General features: G+C 56.5%; 1 protein-coding gene across 1 annotated transcript in view; it reads right to left on the reverse strand.

The window, feature by feature from the left end:
* Positions 1-1114: 1114 nt before the first annotated feature.
* PPARGC1B (PPARG coactivator 1 beta) overlaps positions 1115-14502 on the reverse strand; it is a 49100-nt gene continuing 35712 nt past the window's right edge. The window contains exons 5-12 of the mRNA XM_069028538.1: positions 12884-13973; positions 12365-12401; positions 11937-12001; positions 10756-11524; positions 10208-10283; positions 9353-9474; positions 8932-9086; positions 1115-7363 (exon numbers count right to left, since the gene is read on the reverse strand). Coding sequence (XP_068884639.1) covers positions 7260-7363; positions 8932-9086; positions 9353-9474; positions 10208-10283; positions 10756-11524; positions 11937-12001; positions 12365-12401; positions 12884-13973 — 2418 coding nt within the window. The 3' untranslated portion in view covers positions 1115-7259. The remainder of the gene's footprint in view (positions 7364-8931; positions 9087-9352; positions 9475-10207; positions 10284-10755; positions 11525-11936; positions 12002-12364; positions 12402-12883; positions 13974-14502) is intronic.

Here is a 14502-nt window from a genome sequence, read left to right on the forward strand (position 1 = left end):
TGAGAATAAAATTGTTTAAGTCTCGGGAATTCCTTTCGCTTTAGCCGACAGTGCTTTGTCCTGTGTGCGAGTGGTTATCTCAGCCTTAAAGGCTGTGAGCCTGAGCAATGCTGGTAAGAAGGGATATCCTGGCCAGGCCACGTCTCAGGGATGCATTCAAAGAGAAGAAACGTTTTTGGAGGCCTGTGACCAAAAAAGAATAATTTGAGGAATGGGATGTTCCCCAAACGACCACCCCAGACCCTCAAAAGAACTCTACTCTAATGAAAATAAGCTCTGAGGAGTGATTTAAATATGCAGAAAATTCAGGGAGTGTTTAGCATATAGGTATGAGTTTTGGGAAATGTATTGAATATGTAAAAGTTACATGGATTTAAGCTGGTCTGTTAGCAAGGTGTGGTGTGTGTAATAGGGAGTTATCCCCCACATGCTGAAATAAAGTAATGCCACTTTCTAATATCTAAATTACAGTGTTAGAGAGTTTAATTCCCCATTTTCAGTGGCAACAGGACAAACTCCATGCAGCAGCTTGAAGCTGAGAGCTTGGACACTTCAAGGGGAACAGGGCAGAAGGTCTAGCCCTGCTTTGATGGGGCTGCAGGGGTCAGGAATTGAGGGAGGAAGGAAAGCTGGGAAGAATCCTTGTGGGCAGGGAGGCTGGGAGAGCTGGACCAGCAGCCAGAGAACAAAGGAACCAAACCTGTTCCTCTGTGCAAAGACACCTGGATGGACCTGGACAACAACCTGGGACTGATAAATGCTGGGAGTGGGCAAATGCACGTGTTACTCCTGTGCCAGCAGAGCCCAGGGCAGGATTTGGTGTCGGGTGCCACTGCTCAGGGCACAGGTGGGAGCTGAAACTCCAGAGAGCAGCCCAGGACAGCTCAGCAGGCAGTGAAACAAAGGCCAAACAGTGGGCATTCCACACTGGTCAGGAGCTGGAGCCTGGGGTGTGCTGCCCACACTGCCAGGTGCCAGCCAGCCCAGCCCAGGGCAGTGATCAAAGCCGTCCCCCCTCACAAAAGCTCCTGACTGAGTGATTTTCCCCTCCCACGAGGCACACTGTGCCCAGTCCAGGAGATAAGTAACACTGCTTCCCTCCCCTCCAGCAGCCACATGAGCTACTCCAAAACCAGCGCCTGTCTGTGTGAAAAGGAGTTGTTTTATCACAAAGTTATGCCAAAATAAAAACAGTCCAGCTGGGATTTTTCCCAGATGGTTAGAAGTAATTGCTGGGACCAACGGAGCTGCTGAACTGATGTCAACATTCACCAACAGCTCGCTTCAAACTCAAGGTCTGCTTTCAGGAATTATCCTCAGTAAACAATTGTATTCAGTAACAGTATCAGTGCTTTATTTTCCAGGAGGCTGCCTGGGAATGCAGTGTTGGGAGGCACAGGTCGGGCTGGGAGGACAAACCTCAGCTCTGGCTCTGTCCCTCCCTGCAGACCCTTCCTTCGTGGGCCCCTCTCCCTGCTGGGAGCCCACTCCTGTGTCTCTGCTCCACACGTGCCCACCCTGAGCACCCCATCACTGGCTGTCCCGGCTGCATTCCCACATTTCCCCCCTCCAAGTTCATGTTTTCATCTGTCCTGGCACTGTTGGCATCGCTGTGCCTGATGTATCTCAGGACAACATCCCTCCTTGGTGGCCTTGAAGCCTGCTGGTTTTGGGAAGCAGCAGGGAACGGGCTTCCCATCAGCTCTGCACTCAGGGTGCAGCAGTGGCAGGGATGAGGGGCTGGGTTTGGGGTGGGAGGCTGGTTGTGGCTGGGCTGGGGGACCCGCACTGGGCTCCCACAGATGTGCTGGAGACAGGCAGGTGTAGAGCTGCTGCCTAAATCGCCACAAATCAGCAAAAACCAGCAGCTGGCACAGCTCAGCACCTTGCAGAGCTGCTTCTTTCAGGCTGCTGGGATCCTCCAGCCCGGCAGCATCACTGATCCATGTTCTGCATAAAATCAGTGCAACTTCTCTGGCCCGGTGAGCCCTCACAGGGCCATGGCTGGTGTGGGGCTCCCGAGCTGTGACCGTGGTGGCCCTGCCCAGGCCTTCCAAACATCCCCTCCACAGCCTGGGCTGCCACGAGGAGCAGGACACCAGGACACCAGGACACACTGCTGTGCTGGGACACCCTGGCTGTGCCCCTGGGACAGCAGTTCGGCTCCCAGAGCCTGCTGTCCTGCTTCCAGGGGCTCTCCAGGTGCCATCCTGCACTGCATGGCTGCTGCATCAGACCTGCAGTCTTTTCCACATGTTTTCCTGCTCTCTTGCTCCACTCCAGAAAATCTGAGGAGCGTGCCCTGCTTCATTTTTCACCCACTCCATCTGGGGAGTTTCTTTGGCGAGGGGTCCTGTGGCAGCGGCACCACTCGAAGTCCAGAATGCAGAGCCCAAGTTTTTCCTGCATGAGTTAAACTGGAAGAAGCCACACTTAAAATAGCAACACACAGGGATATTCCCAGGCAGGAGCTGCATCCCTGGCAGCTGGGAGGCTCTGCCACCCCCTTGGCCCTGGCACAGCCCCGCTGCCAGCCACGCAGACACAGGAGAGCACCTTCAGCAGAGCAAAGCACCTCATCCCCGAGCAGACTGGCACTAAAAACTAAAGTATAGCAGCAGAAATGTGTTCCTTTTTTTGTTCTTTCCACTTTATAGTATATATGTTATCGTTTATTTATAGGCAGATCACTTCACTATTTACAGTACATGAGCGTAGAGATTCTACAGTCTTTTTGATGTAAACAAGAAACTCCACGGCAGGGGAGTCTGGAAAAAGAAGCCAGTTCTGAAGTATTTACACAATTTAAAATAGAACTTTTATACCCACTGGATAGATATAGAGAATACATTGAGCGATTTGGTTAAATTATCTATGAAACTATAGAATCTGACAATGTAAAAATACAAGAAAACGTTCTCTCATTTTAGAAGGTAGACAGTTAAATCACACTAGAAATAAATCTCTTTTGTTTTTTAAAAATAATAACAATAATAATAATAAAGGAAAGGCATAAGAATCCATGCCATCTCTTAAGGTTAAAGTATATTACATAAATAAGGACACAACAGAATGGAACTGGGGGGAAAAAATTAAGTGAAATATAAAAAAACTGCTGCCAATTAAAAAAAAAACATACTAAAAACTTGATTCTTAATCATAGAGGGATCAATTCCGCTGCTTTTACTTACACTGCAAGTAGAAAATTGCAGAGTTAAGTAGAACTTACTCAGCATGAGCAAGGGAGGCAGAATTGGCCCCTAATAATTATGAGCAGTGTCCTTTCACTTAAAAAAAAAAAAAGAAAAAGACAGAATTTAGCTTTTTTTTATAAATAACAAAGCAGATGTGCCCCTTTTTAGGTGAAATTCTTACACCTTTCTCAAGAAATGCATCAATTGAACCGTTCTCTCTCTTTCTCACATGCACTCACACACTCCCTCCCCAACTCCTGCTGCCGCCCCTGGCCCCGGGGAGGGCGAGGGAAGAGGAATGAAACCCCAAAATGAAACCCCAAGGCTGCATTTGGCTCTATATTGCTTGAGATTGTCAGGGATGGACTTGGAACAGAAAGGGTGTCGGGTTCAGCTCCAAGACCGATGTACCTCAGGACTCAGCAGACCTCCAGAAAGAAAAAAAATCCCCCCAAAAGGGAGAAAACCGTGTTGATCTGCAGCTGCAAAACTCACTTGCATGGCCCAGAGCTGGGATCAGACACTCAGGACTGTAACATGGAGACTGAGCTGCTGCTTCCTGAAAGATGTGCAGGCAGCTGTGCTGAGAAATCGGGAGAAACCTTTGCTTTGGGGCAGCATCCAACCTAAAACCTGGGATTGTCCTCTGCATTCAGCCCACACACTCAGAAACGTTTGCTCCTCCCTGCGGAGCCTCAGGGACACGCTGGATTCCAGCCAGACACCTGCTGCCCCCCTGAACAACGAGTTTTTCTGGGGCAAACCTGTGCAAAACAAGCAAAGGGGCATTTTATCAGAAACTCTTCACATTCAGCATTTCCCCACAGCACCTGCAGGAAACGGCTGGGGGACGTTCTAGACTTACACAGTTTTAAAAAAATAAATCTCCTCCTGACTTATTGCCTACCAGAATAAACCCTTTTGCTCCCAGTTTCTCCTGCCCATCCCGCAGCCTCGCAGAGGGCTGGGGTCTGAGGGGTCCCTTTTTGAGGGGCACCCGCGGCGATGCCACAGGTTGGGTGGGGTGTAAAGGCAATCCTTGGAAAAGGGGGGGATCCCCAGTCCCTGGCAGCTCCTGCAAAGCTCTGGGCACCTCTGGCTTCCCTGGCAGCAGTGCCTGGGCATTGCTTTGCTCCTGCCCCATTTCCCTGTCAGCATCCAAACCATGGGCAGCTCAAGAGGGAGCTCTCACCTGCCCCTGTGCCTGACTCACCTCCCTGCCAACTCGATCACTGTGAGCTAAAGACACCTTTAGAGTAAAAAAAAACCCACAAAAATTAGAAAAAAAAAATTCAAGTGGAAATTTCTTTTTCACCCAGTCCTAAAAGGTGGGGGAAGTGCCCAGGGCAGGCAGCACACAGCCCAAGGGGCTTTAAGCATAGTGCATAAGTCCTGGAAAAGAAAGAGTTTTTGGGGAGGAGGAAAAACAAACCATCCTCATTGAATGGAAAAAAAAGTAAAAACCCAAACCAAAAAAAAGAAAACCCAACCCCACTTATAGGCTTCAGGCACCACAAAGACCACTTATTGCATCTCTTCCTACCCTAGGGCTGCAGTACTGATGAGCTCTGTGCAGGACCAGCCCTCCCCTTCCCCAGCACCGGCCTCGGGACCCAGCAGCTGGGCTGGGGCCGACCCAGGGCACCCAGCCACAGGGAAACACTGGGAAATTTTATACCTGGGCACGCCAAAACCAGTGCTTGGGAAGTGACTGAGTGATCCCCAGGAGTGGGCTGGAGCCCCCCCAGCTCTGCACTAACCCTTCTGCTCCACCACCCTTGATGCATCCCCAGCGGGGCCCGGCCATGGGTGCCCCTGGCTGAGTGGGAGATGGAAGAATTCCACTTACTTTGCTTTTCTTTTTGTTTTTCTTTCTTTTTTTTTTTGTCTTTTTTTTTTTTTTGGATTGATCGTTTTCTGAAAAACATCAGCACAGCACAGGACAGTACTACCCACCCTAAATGTGTCGCTATATACATTCTACATAAGCTCTATAGCAATCACATGTAAACATCATCATCGTGAGGAAATACTAGGACAGAAAAAGGCAAAGCTACAATGAGGCAATTGCCAATAGCAGATGCTCAGTCTCAGCCAGAGCTGCTCGTGTTCGCTGAGGTGGGATGAGAACCGGGGGGGGTTTGGGCTGGGAGAGATGCCCGATTTCACTGCTGAGGCTGAAATGGCACAAGGACTGTTCCCTGGCAGTGATCGTCACCGGCGGCGGGTTGGGGACCCCGCCGTGGCCTCCGGGCCCTGGCGCTGCCGGGTGTTGTCAGAACCGCGGCTCTCCCGAGGGGAATAGCCAGGGAACTGTGCTGGTGTCGGCGCTGCCGGCATTCCTGCTCCTGCCAGAGCCCAGCTGCACTCCGGGCCCCCGGGCCAGGGGCATCCTGGCAGGGCTCTGGCTCTTGGCATCGCATCTCGTGCCATTTCCGAGGCTTTGGTCACTCTCCCTGCAGGACGGAACATACCCAGGGAACCGGGGATAAACCCCCAAGTCATGTGGAGGGGAGACCCCAGGAGACTCTAATCTATCTATTGGCAGAGTTAAGGCTATAATATTCTATCTACAGAGGATGGCTGAATCCCTAGTGGTCTCTGGGGCTCAAAAGTAAAAGGAGACGGTGGCAATGGCTTGAGGAGCAGCGAGATTCCCGCTCCTTTGGGACACAGTGCCTCTGGCCGGCTGGTGGTGGCTTTGCTGCGGCTGGTGCAGGGCTGTGTCCCCATCCCACCTCACCCACACATGGAGGGCAAGTCCACAAGCAAATTCTACGCTTGAGCATCCCTTAAATCCAGCCCCGAGGGCCCTTGGCCAGAGGCAGAGCTGTGCCCCGGGGCGCTGGCGGGCACGGGACGGATCCGGGGTGCGGGTGGGTGCTGGGATGTGTATGGCTTATCAGCTACGGGGCAGGGTGCTGGATGGGTGGGTGTTCAGTGTGGGTGCTGTGCCCCCCTGCCTCTCTGGAGTTGGGGCTGGACTTTGGGCTGGATCTGGGGCTGTGTTTTGGGCTGGCTGCCCAGCGGGGAGCACAGACAGGTCTTCTCGCCCTGCTTGCTTTGCAGGGTGTGGAAGTGAGTGTGGATCAAGCCACAGGGCCTGGCCAGTCTTCCAGCCACCCGAGGAGCTGGAGAGGAGCCAGCTCCTCCACACGGACCGGAGACATCCATCCCCCAGGCTGTGCCACCGGATCAGGCCTGGCTGGCTGCAGCCCCCCAGCCCCTCTCTCCTGGCTCCAAAGGCAGTGGAGGCCGCAGCAGCGCTGGCTGCAGGCAGCGCATCCCTCTCCCACCCTCTGCAGCCTGCAAAGCTGCCTGGCCCTGGCTCCATCACCCACCAGGACCCAGCTCAGCATGGGGGTGATGCTGGGGGGGCTCAGGCCACGCCAGCACGAAGAATGGCTTTGACAGCAAAGTGGGTGACCCCGGGGCAAGCACCGAGCACCCTGGTTTGCCAGCAGGGGAGGCAGGGGAATGTCAGCTCCATGACTGCTCTGACCCCCCATTTGCTGAGTGGCAAGTGCCTCATTACAGTGCATAGTTAAAAATCAAGGAAGCGGTACAATAAATCTGAATTACAGTACATCTGAGCCATAAATACATTTTTTTTTAAGTATATACTTTTTTTTTTCTTCTCTTCTTCTATTAAAAATTAGTTTATAATCCTGATTCTATTCACAATGAACAATTTCATCATCACACACTACGGACAAAAAAATGTTATGGTGAACACAGCTGCAACTCCACGGCGGGAGCACGGGGAGGGCCAGGAGGGGGAAGAAGGGCCGGGGGGCTCCTAGGCTCACCCTAAAACAACCAGTCAGAAGCAGAGGGGGGACTAACGTGTGGCAGTGAGACATCAACACCATGGGGACTCACAGACAGAAGCAGCTTTGTTCAATGTAAACATCAATCAGGGGACAGCAGTCTCTCTCTCGCGGGCGTGCTCTCGCTCTCTCTCGCTCTCTCGCTTGCCATAGACTGAATAATTTCTTTGAAAACGTAAACATATTGGAAGTGCCTTGACTGAGGTATTGAGGTATTCCTCCAAGGTTAAGGCTGTTACCGATGCAGGCTGAGCTGGGCCTCCTGCAGCAAGCTGTCGAAATCCATGGTCTCGTACTTGCTTTTCACCGGAGCCAGGGAGGACTCGTCCGTGCTGCAATCTGGGGATGGCAGGGACAGAAGGCAGCTGGGTCAGGGAGGGGGGGATCAGCGTCCTCTCTGCCTCGTGGGGAGGGAAACTGAGGCACAGTAGGGCACTGCTCACTGCCCTGCTACTGCACAGCCAGGCTGGACACAGCAGTGATGGTGACAGCGCTGGGGACACTGAAAAGAGCTGGGGCAGAGGGGCTGCTGCAGCCAGGCCCAGCTGGGCAGGTCACACACTGCTGACATTCACTGCCAGGGGTGAAAAAATCTGCTGGGTGCAGCTCAGTTTGGAGGGGCTGACACAGGGCCATCCCATGGGAGCTGTGCTGGTGGCAGAGCTGGCCTGCTCCACTGCCAGCCCTGTGCCAGGAGTGCCCCTGGAAAGCCCAGGGGATTGAGCACACAGCAGAACTGAGGCTGCCTAATCTCACAGCAGCTTAACATTTTGGGTGTATGTTTTTGAATGGCGTGGTTGCATTTCACCTTTGCCTGGGGACTCCTCATCCTGTATCAGGACGAGCAGGATTTTAGGAACAAGCAGGGCTGTGCAGGAAGGGGGTGACTGGTGGCTCTGCAGAAATCAGGTAAGGAGCACTGAGGCAGGGGGGCAGCTCTGGCCCCACTCCCCACAGCACTGCACAGTCAACATCTTCCTCATGGGGTGCCATCTGCTTCCTAATTTCTCTGTGCCCAAAATGGGAGGCTCTGGGATTTATTTTGATGAACAGTGGACATTTGTGCCCACAGCCAAAGTCAAGGGATGGCTGCTCTAAGCAGAGCAGGCACTGCAAGGTGCTAAAAAATCAGGGAGTACTTGTATCAGACTGGGCATCTGGAGGTCAGTCAAGACTTGGGGCTTTATTTTCTGGACCTCAGTCTTTCACTCATCAAGTGGGATCCAGAACCCTTCAGCCCCTGCAGAGGGTACAGAAATAAACATGCAGTGTTGGTGAAACACCTGAAGCGAGGAGAGCAAAGCCTGGGACATATTTCTCATGCAGGACTAGCAGAGGGTTTGGCTCCTGGCCCTCAGCTCAGGCTGCAGCCCTGCACCCTGGTGACACAGTCTCCGAGACCTTGCTGAAGCACTGAAAGGATTAATGCGACCACAGCACATTTCAGCGCTGTCACTTTGGCTCCAGAGTGCATGTGCAGCGTGGTGAATGTGTCCTGCAGAGCAGCAAACCACCCACATCACCTCTTGGGCTAATGAGATGTTGCTGACTGCCTTCTCTAATGCCTGGAGAGGGAGTTTTCTGCTGGAAAGCCTCCAGCATCGTGCAGAAACTCAGCAGAGGCAGGATGGGCTGCGCTCAGCTGAGACCCAGCTGCCCTGGGGCTGTGATGCTACATTTTGCAGCCAATACACCCTAAGGCCTCACACCAGTTTTTTTCTTCTCCCCAGTTTCCCAATCCACCTGTCTGAGCCATGAGCAGCTCCATAGGCCATAGGAAAGCCAGGGGGCTTTTCCTGCAGGCTCTGAAGGCGTTTGGGATCCCTGCGTGACCAGGGCTCAGCGGTGCAGTGTGCTGTAACAGCTCTGTGCTGATAAAAGAGACAAAGCAGCTGCTGCTTTCTCACCCAGGTCAGCGTATCTGGTCCAGAAGAAGCGCCCCAGGCCACCAGAGCTGAGCTGGAAGGAGGGCTCGTTCCTCTTCCTTAGCGAGGGGCCATTCTTCAGCGATAAGGCGGCATGCTCGGAATACCGGTACGTGATGAAGCCGTACTTCTCCCCCCTGAGCAACCAGAGAAAGAATTTAAGGTGTGATGATGCCCTTGTGGTGCAGCACTGCACCCCTGACCCATCATTCTTCCACTCTTCCATCCCACAGATGCCTTTGGACCTCTGGACACACTGAATCTCCTCGACAAAAGCACCAAGAGCGTGGGCTCAGCTACCCAGAGGGTTGATGGGGCACCTCCTGGCAGTGCTGGTGGGGCCTGGGGAGAGGGGCTGCATGCAGCTGCTGGAGCCCTGGACCACAGCTCACTGCCCACTCACCTGTTAGTCCTGGACAGGACCTGACACTCCACGATTTCACCAAACACCTCGAAGCGTTTCTTCAGCTCGCTGGAGCTCATGCTGCTGGAGAGGTTTCTGATGTACACCACCCGGCCTTCCCCCTGCCAAAGCAACCAAAAGCTTTCAGGCTTGGACCCTGCACCTCCGTGCTGCTGATGGGCTGTGGAGGAGCCCCTGCAAGCCAGCACTGGGAAACACTGCCATGGACACAGCCTGACATCTCCAGGATCTGGCTGTCTCTGCTCCAGCCAGGTCACAGCGTCCCCCCCAGGACAGCCACAACCAGCCACCACCCCCTTCTTCTCTTTTAAAATTCTCCTGCATTCTTGCAGCTCTTTCAGCTTCTCCTGGGATGTATTCCCAAGAATTGCTAGGGGCAAAATCCAATTGCATTGCAGGAAAAAGTGCCAAAGCAGCATGTGTGAGTGTGTGAGTGTGTGTGTGCACACGTGCCCACTCCTCTCCCAGCTCCCAGTGTGTGCCCACGAGTTCCTGGTGCACGAGGATGCAGCGGGGCCACATCTGTGACAGCTGAGCAGCTTCAGGGATTCCCCAGTTCACCCCACAAACTGCCAGTGCCAAGTGCACTGAGGCACCAGCGTAGGATGCTCTGGGCATCCCCGTGCCAAGGACTCCGTGTGTTGCCAATTGCTGGCGGCTTCCGCTGCTCGTTGGGTTTTCCTCTCCCCTCCACCCCCATGTCCTTGTTTAACACTGGCCTCGCACCAAGGCACGCTGAAGCCAGGGCTAATGGGCTCCACTGCTGCTTTTTGGAGCAGGAGATGAGCTGAGGGCTGGGGCTGCTCTGTCCCCGCGGGGTCCCTGCTCACTTACGATGGCCTTTTCCCGCCTCTTCTCCAGCTGGCCCCGGTGCCCGCTCCCGCCCTGACACTGCTCGCCGTTCTCACACCTGCAAGGGAGGGACAGGAGGTCAGCCCAGGGCTGAGGGAGCTGCTGGGGAAAGCTTCAAACACCAGTGAGAAGCCGAGACACTCACACAGCAGCAGGTGGGCACTCGGGGGCACTGGCAGCCAAGGAGAGACTGGGGTCTGGAAGCACTGGGAAGGACTCTGGGGTTTTTTCTCAGATGCCAGGGTGTTCCCAGCCAGCACTCGCCCCTTCCCATGCCCAGCTCAGGTCCCTGCCCATGCCCTGTCACCCATGGAACCCTCTGGCTGCTTTGCTCTGCTGCTGCTTCCTCAGGCCGTGGCTGATGTTTGCAGCAGTGGCTGATGCAGCACCAATTATTTTCATAGTTTTTTTTCATTAATTAGCATCTTTACTACTTGGGCCAGAAGAGCAGAGAGCAGTGGGGCTTTGCCCTGCACCATGGCAAAAATTCAGGGGGCAAAACCAGTCCCAACGTACCCGTGCCCCCGTACCTGAAGGTGCGTCTGCTGGCAGGTGACCGCGACCGGCAGCACGAGGAGCCCGAGCTGGACCTGCTCCGGGAGCAGTAATGCAAACTGGTCCTGGAAAGAGGGTTTCTCCGCAGGCACAGCTTGGTGTTGCCATGCTCCTCCTCTTCCTCCTCCTCTTCCTCCTCCTCATCCTCCTCCTCCACGGGGGAGCCGCTCTCACTGCAGCTGTCCTCAAAGACGGTGTCATACTCAGGGGTCTTGCAGAAGACCATGTCCTCGTCATCGAGGGCACTGTCCAGAAAGCCAAAGTGCTTTGTTAAGCTGGCTCTGATCTCCTGGTCTCTCAGCTGCTTAACGCCGTCCTTCCACAGCATCTCAGTGCCCGTGTCCTTGCCGAGCTCCAGTCCCTGGTAGTGGGCGGCCGGGACCCTCCTCTTGTGCTCCGTCTCCACCTGGCTCGGGGGCTCCCACGACTTGAGCACCTTCCTCTGCAGGGCGGCCTCGGGTTTCAGCACCTGGCAGTAGTCGTGGTCCCCGAAGGAGCGGGAGAAGGGCCGCTTGAGCAAGCCCTGCTGCTCGGGGAGTGGGCGCCCGCCCGCCCGGCTCAGGTGGGCGAACAGCTCCGTCCTCTCCGGGTGCTTCCTGGGGGCTTTCCGCGAGGCTGCCGCGTCCCCAGCGCCCCCGGGGCTGGGGGCCATCCCATCCTCCTTGCCTGGCTCCTGGGGGATGTCTGGCTTGTACAGGTCCTCCTCGGCGGGTTTGTACGGCGGAGTGGTGGGCGGTGTGAGACCTGCACCCCCCAAAGATAGGGCAGGAGTCAGCTCTGCCCCCTCCGTCATGCCCTGTCCCACCCCAGTCCTGGGCTGCACCCTCGGCCCCCACAGCCTCATCCAGTGGCACTTGGGGGAACAAGAAGGATGCCTTGATCCCAGCAGGGACCAGAGGACTCTCCCTTCCCTCCTGGCTCATGCAGGGCCCCCCTGAACAGCTCCTCCCACCCCAAACGCACTCCCCTGAGCTGCTCAGGGTGCTCAGATGTGGCAGCACACGGGAGTCTCCCGTGTTTGCAGTGTGAAGGGGATGAAGGTGCCCCACCTTGGCTGGGTGGGCTGGAACTGATGACTCCAGGCTGAATTTATGGTAAATGAGCCCCCTCCTAGAGGAGATTTTTGCAAAACTAAAAAATTCAAAGTCTGTTCTACCTGCTGTCCCACACAGCTCCACAGTCAGCATGGGCTCAAAGTTTCTCTTCCCAAAGGTTGCGTCACTGGAGAAGAGCAGAAAATCAGGAGAGAGGAAGTGTTCAGGTGAACCACAGCCCCAAAACCCAAAAGAAAGCTGAGAAAACATTGCCCACAAGTGAACCCTCCCACTTTGGCTGGTGCCTGACAGGGTAACCCCACAAGGGCAGTGGGGTGAGCAGCTCCAGAGCACACACAAAATCGACTGCCCTGGGGACTCTCCCAGCTCCTTGCACCCTGTGGCTCCCCACAGCCCCATGCCCAGCAGTGCAGCTCACTCTGCTCTGCAAGCACAGCTCCCTGTGCTGCCTGCAGAGGCTCTGCCCAGCCACACAACCCCAGGCACTTTCCAGCCCCAGATTGGTTCCTTCAGCCCCATCTGAACTTACGTTTGTGCCAAGGACAGCGTGAGACACCTGGGGGTTTCTGAAAGGCAGGAGAGAAGCAGGTTACCAGTGCAGCTGTAACCCTGAAGTGCCCACTGAGGGCTTTGCCCACCTGAGAGGGATGGCTCACGCTGCCAGGGCTGAGCCATTCCTGCACCTTGCTGTGGTTTTGGGGCACCACTGCAGCTAAACCCTGGAGCTCAGGGCGAACCCATGGGGAAGGACCTGGAGGGATGGGACAACCTGGTCCCTGCTGGGTTACGGCCACACCAATGCCTTCACCTCATTATAAGGACGGGGAAACTGAGGCAGAAGATGCCCATGGATTGAAAAAGCACCCCAAAAGAAAACAGACCCCAGCTCCCCATGCATGGGGCCCCACAGCCAGGCAGCACAGGGGCTGCTCACAGCTCTCCTGCCAGCTGAGTGCCCAGCACCCGGCCAGCATCGCTCGCCCACGGCAGGGACGGCACGGGCACGCTGGGGAGGGTGAGCAGAGTGACAGCCCCCAGCCCCCCTCACCTGTTTGCTCCAGGAGGGCACAGCGCCGGCTCTCAGTGCCCACCTCGCCATCCCCCAGCGAGCCCAGGCAGAGGGGCTGGGGCTCCGCCGATGGGGCTGTGCCCCCCACCTCCACTTCGGCCGCCGGCTCTTCGGCAGAGAAGCCCTCCAGCACGGGGCACGGAGCGGGCTCCCTGCAGCCCAGGGGCGCGGAGGACTCGGGGGGGGGCTCGTCAAGGAACGAGAGCCAGTGCCCGAGCTCGGGGTTGAGTCTCTTGGACCGGCGCACGGCGTAAACAGCGCTGTCCTGCTTGCGGGCCGCCTTCCCCGCGCCCGGGCTGCCCTCCTGCTTCCCGGCATCGACCTCAAGGCCACCCAGCTCCCGCGGCGCCTCCGCCTCGGCCCCGGGGCTCTGCCGGGGCTCGCCCTTCTCCGCGGCCGCTTTCGCTCTGGGTGTGCAAGTGCCGCTGGCAGCGTCCCCCTCGGGCGGCACGGGCGAGCAGGAGCCGGGCGGCCGCGCCAGGGCCGCGTACACGGGCTTGCCCAGGCGGTATGGCTTGCTCACATCGCACAGCAGGTCCCGCGCCAGCAGCTCCTTCAGGATGGAGAAGGATGCTCCGGGCTTCTTGCAGCCGCCGGCTGCCTGCCAGGCGCAGCCCGGCCGGCTCTGGGCGCTGCCCGGCGCGGGGGCACAGTCCGGTTTGGCTCTCTTGAAGGGGCTGCTGCAGGGCTGGGGCTTGGTGTCGGCGGGGTCGCGGGCAGGCAGCTTGCGAGGGGGCAGGCAGTAGGTGTGCATGTAGCGGATCAGCTCCACCACCGAGTGCAGCTCGCCCTCGCACGAGAACTGGCTGCCTGTGCCATCCTCCGCCGAGGACAGCGCGGCCACCGAGTCGCCGGAGCTCAGCGAGTCCTCGCTGGAGTCACTGTCGTCCTCGTGGTGGGCGCAGTCGCCCGGGGACGGGTGGTGGCCGCTGCCGGGGCACTCCTCGGGTGCCTGGGGGGCTTTGGTCTGGGAGCAGGAGGTGCTGGAGGTGAGGTGCCGGTGCAGCTCGGTGCAGCTGCGGCTCTGTGCCTGCGGGACGCTCGCCCTCCTGTCCCGGGGACCCTCCACCTTCCGAGAGGAGACAGGAGAGAATCACCCTGAGCCCTGCGGGGAGGCTGGCAGAGCCACCCCACACCCTCACACCCTGACCCCCAGTCCCGGCACCGCGACCTCCCTGGGGTCAGCCCCATGGCCCGAGTGCTGCCCCTCCTGCCTGCAGTGATGCTCCTTCTCCCCGGGAGGGATCTGCTGCTCTTCCCAGCCAATCTAATTTGCCCGGCCTAATGCACCGCACAATTACCATTAGCAAAGTAGGAAAATCTTGGACGGCACCCTCTGCTGGGCTTGAGATCAGCTGAAGTGTTGGGGTGGGCTCTGCAGTGTGACAGGCAGGGACTCCTGGCCAAAGGCCTTGGCTTGGGCTGAGAGTCACCAGGGAGGGGGGTGAGGGGGTGACCAGAGAGCACTTGGGGCTTTCTCAATGGGCGCTCAGGGAAGTCGGGAGAGGCCAAACCCCCTCTGGGTTCAAGTGAGATCAAGGTATTTCTTAACTCAGCACAAAGTCTGAAGTTTTGCAGAGCCCACACTGCAGCAGACA

The sequence above is a fragment of the Aphelocoma coerulescens genome, chromosome 13 (assembly GCF_041296385.1).
Source record: "Aphelocoma coerulescens isolate FSJ_1873_10779 chromosome 13, UR_Acoe_1.0, whole genome shotgun sequence".
Taxonomy (NCBI): domain Eukaryota; kingdom Metazoa; phylum Chordata; class Aves; order Passeriformes; family Corvidae; genus Aphelocoma; species Aphelocoma coerulescens.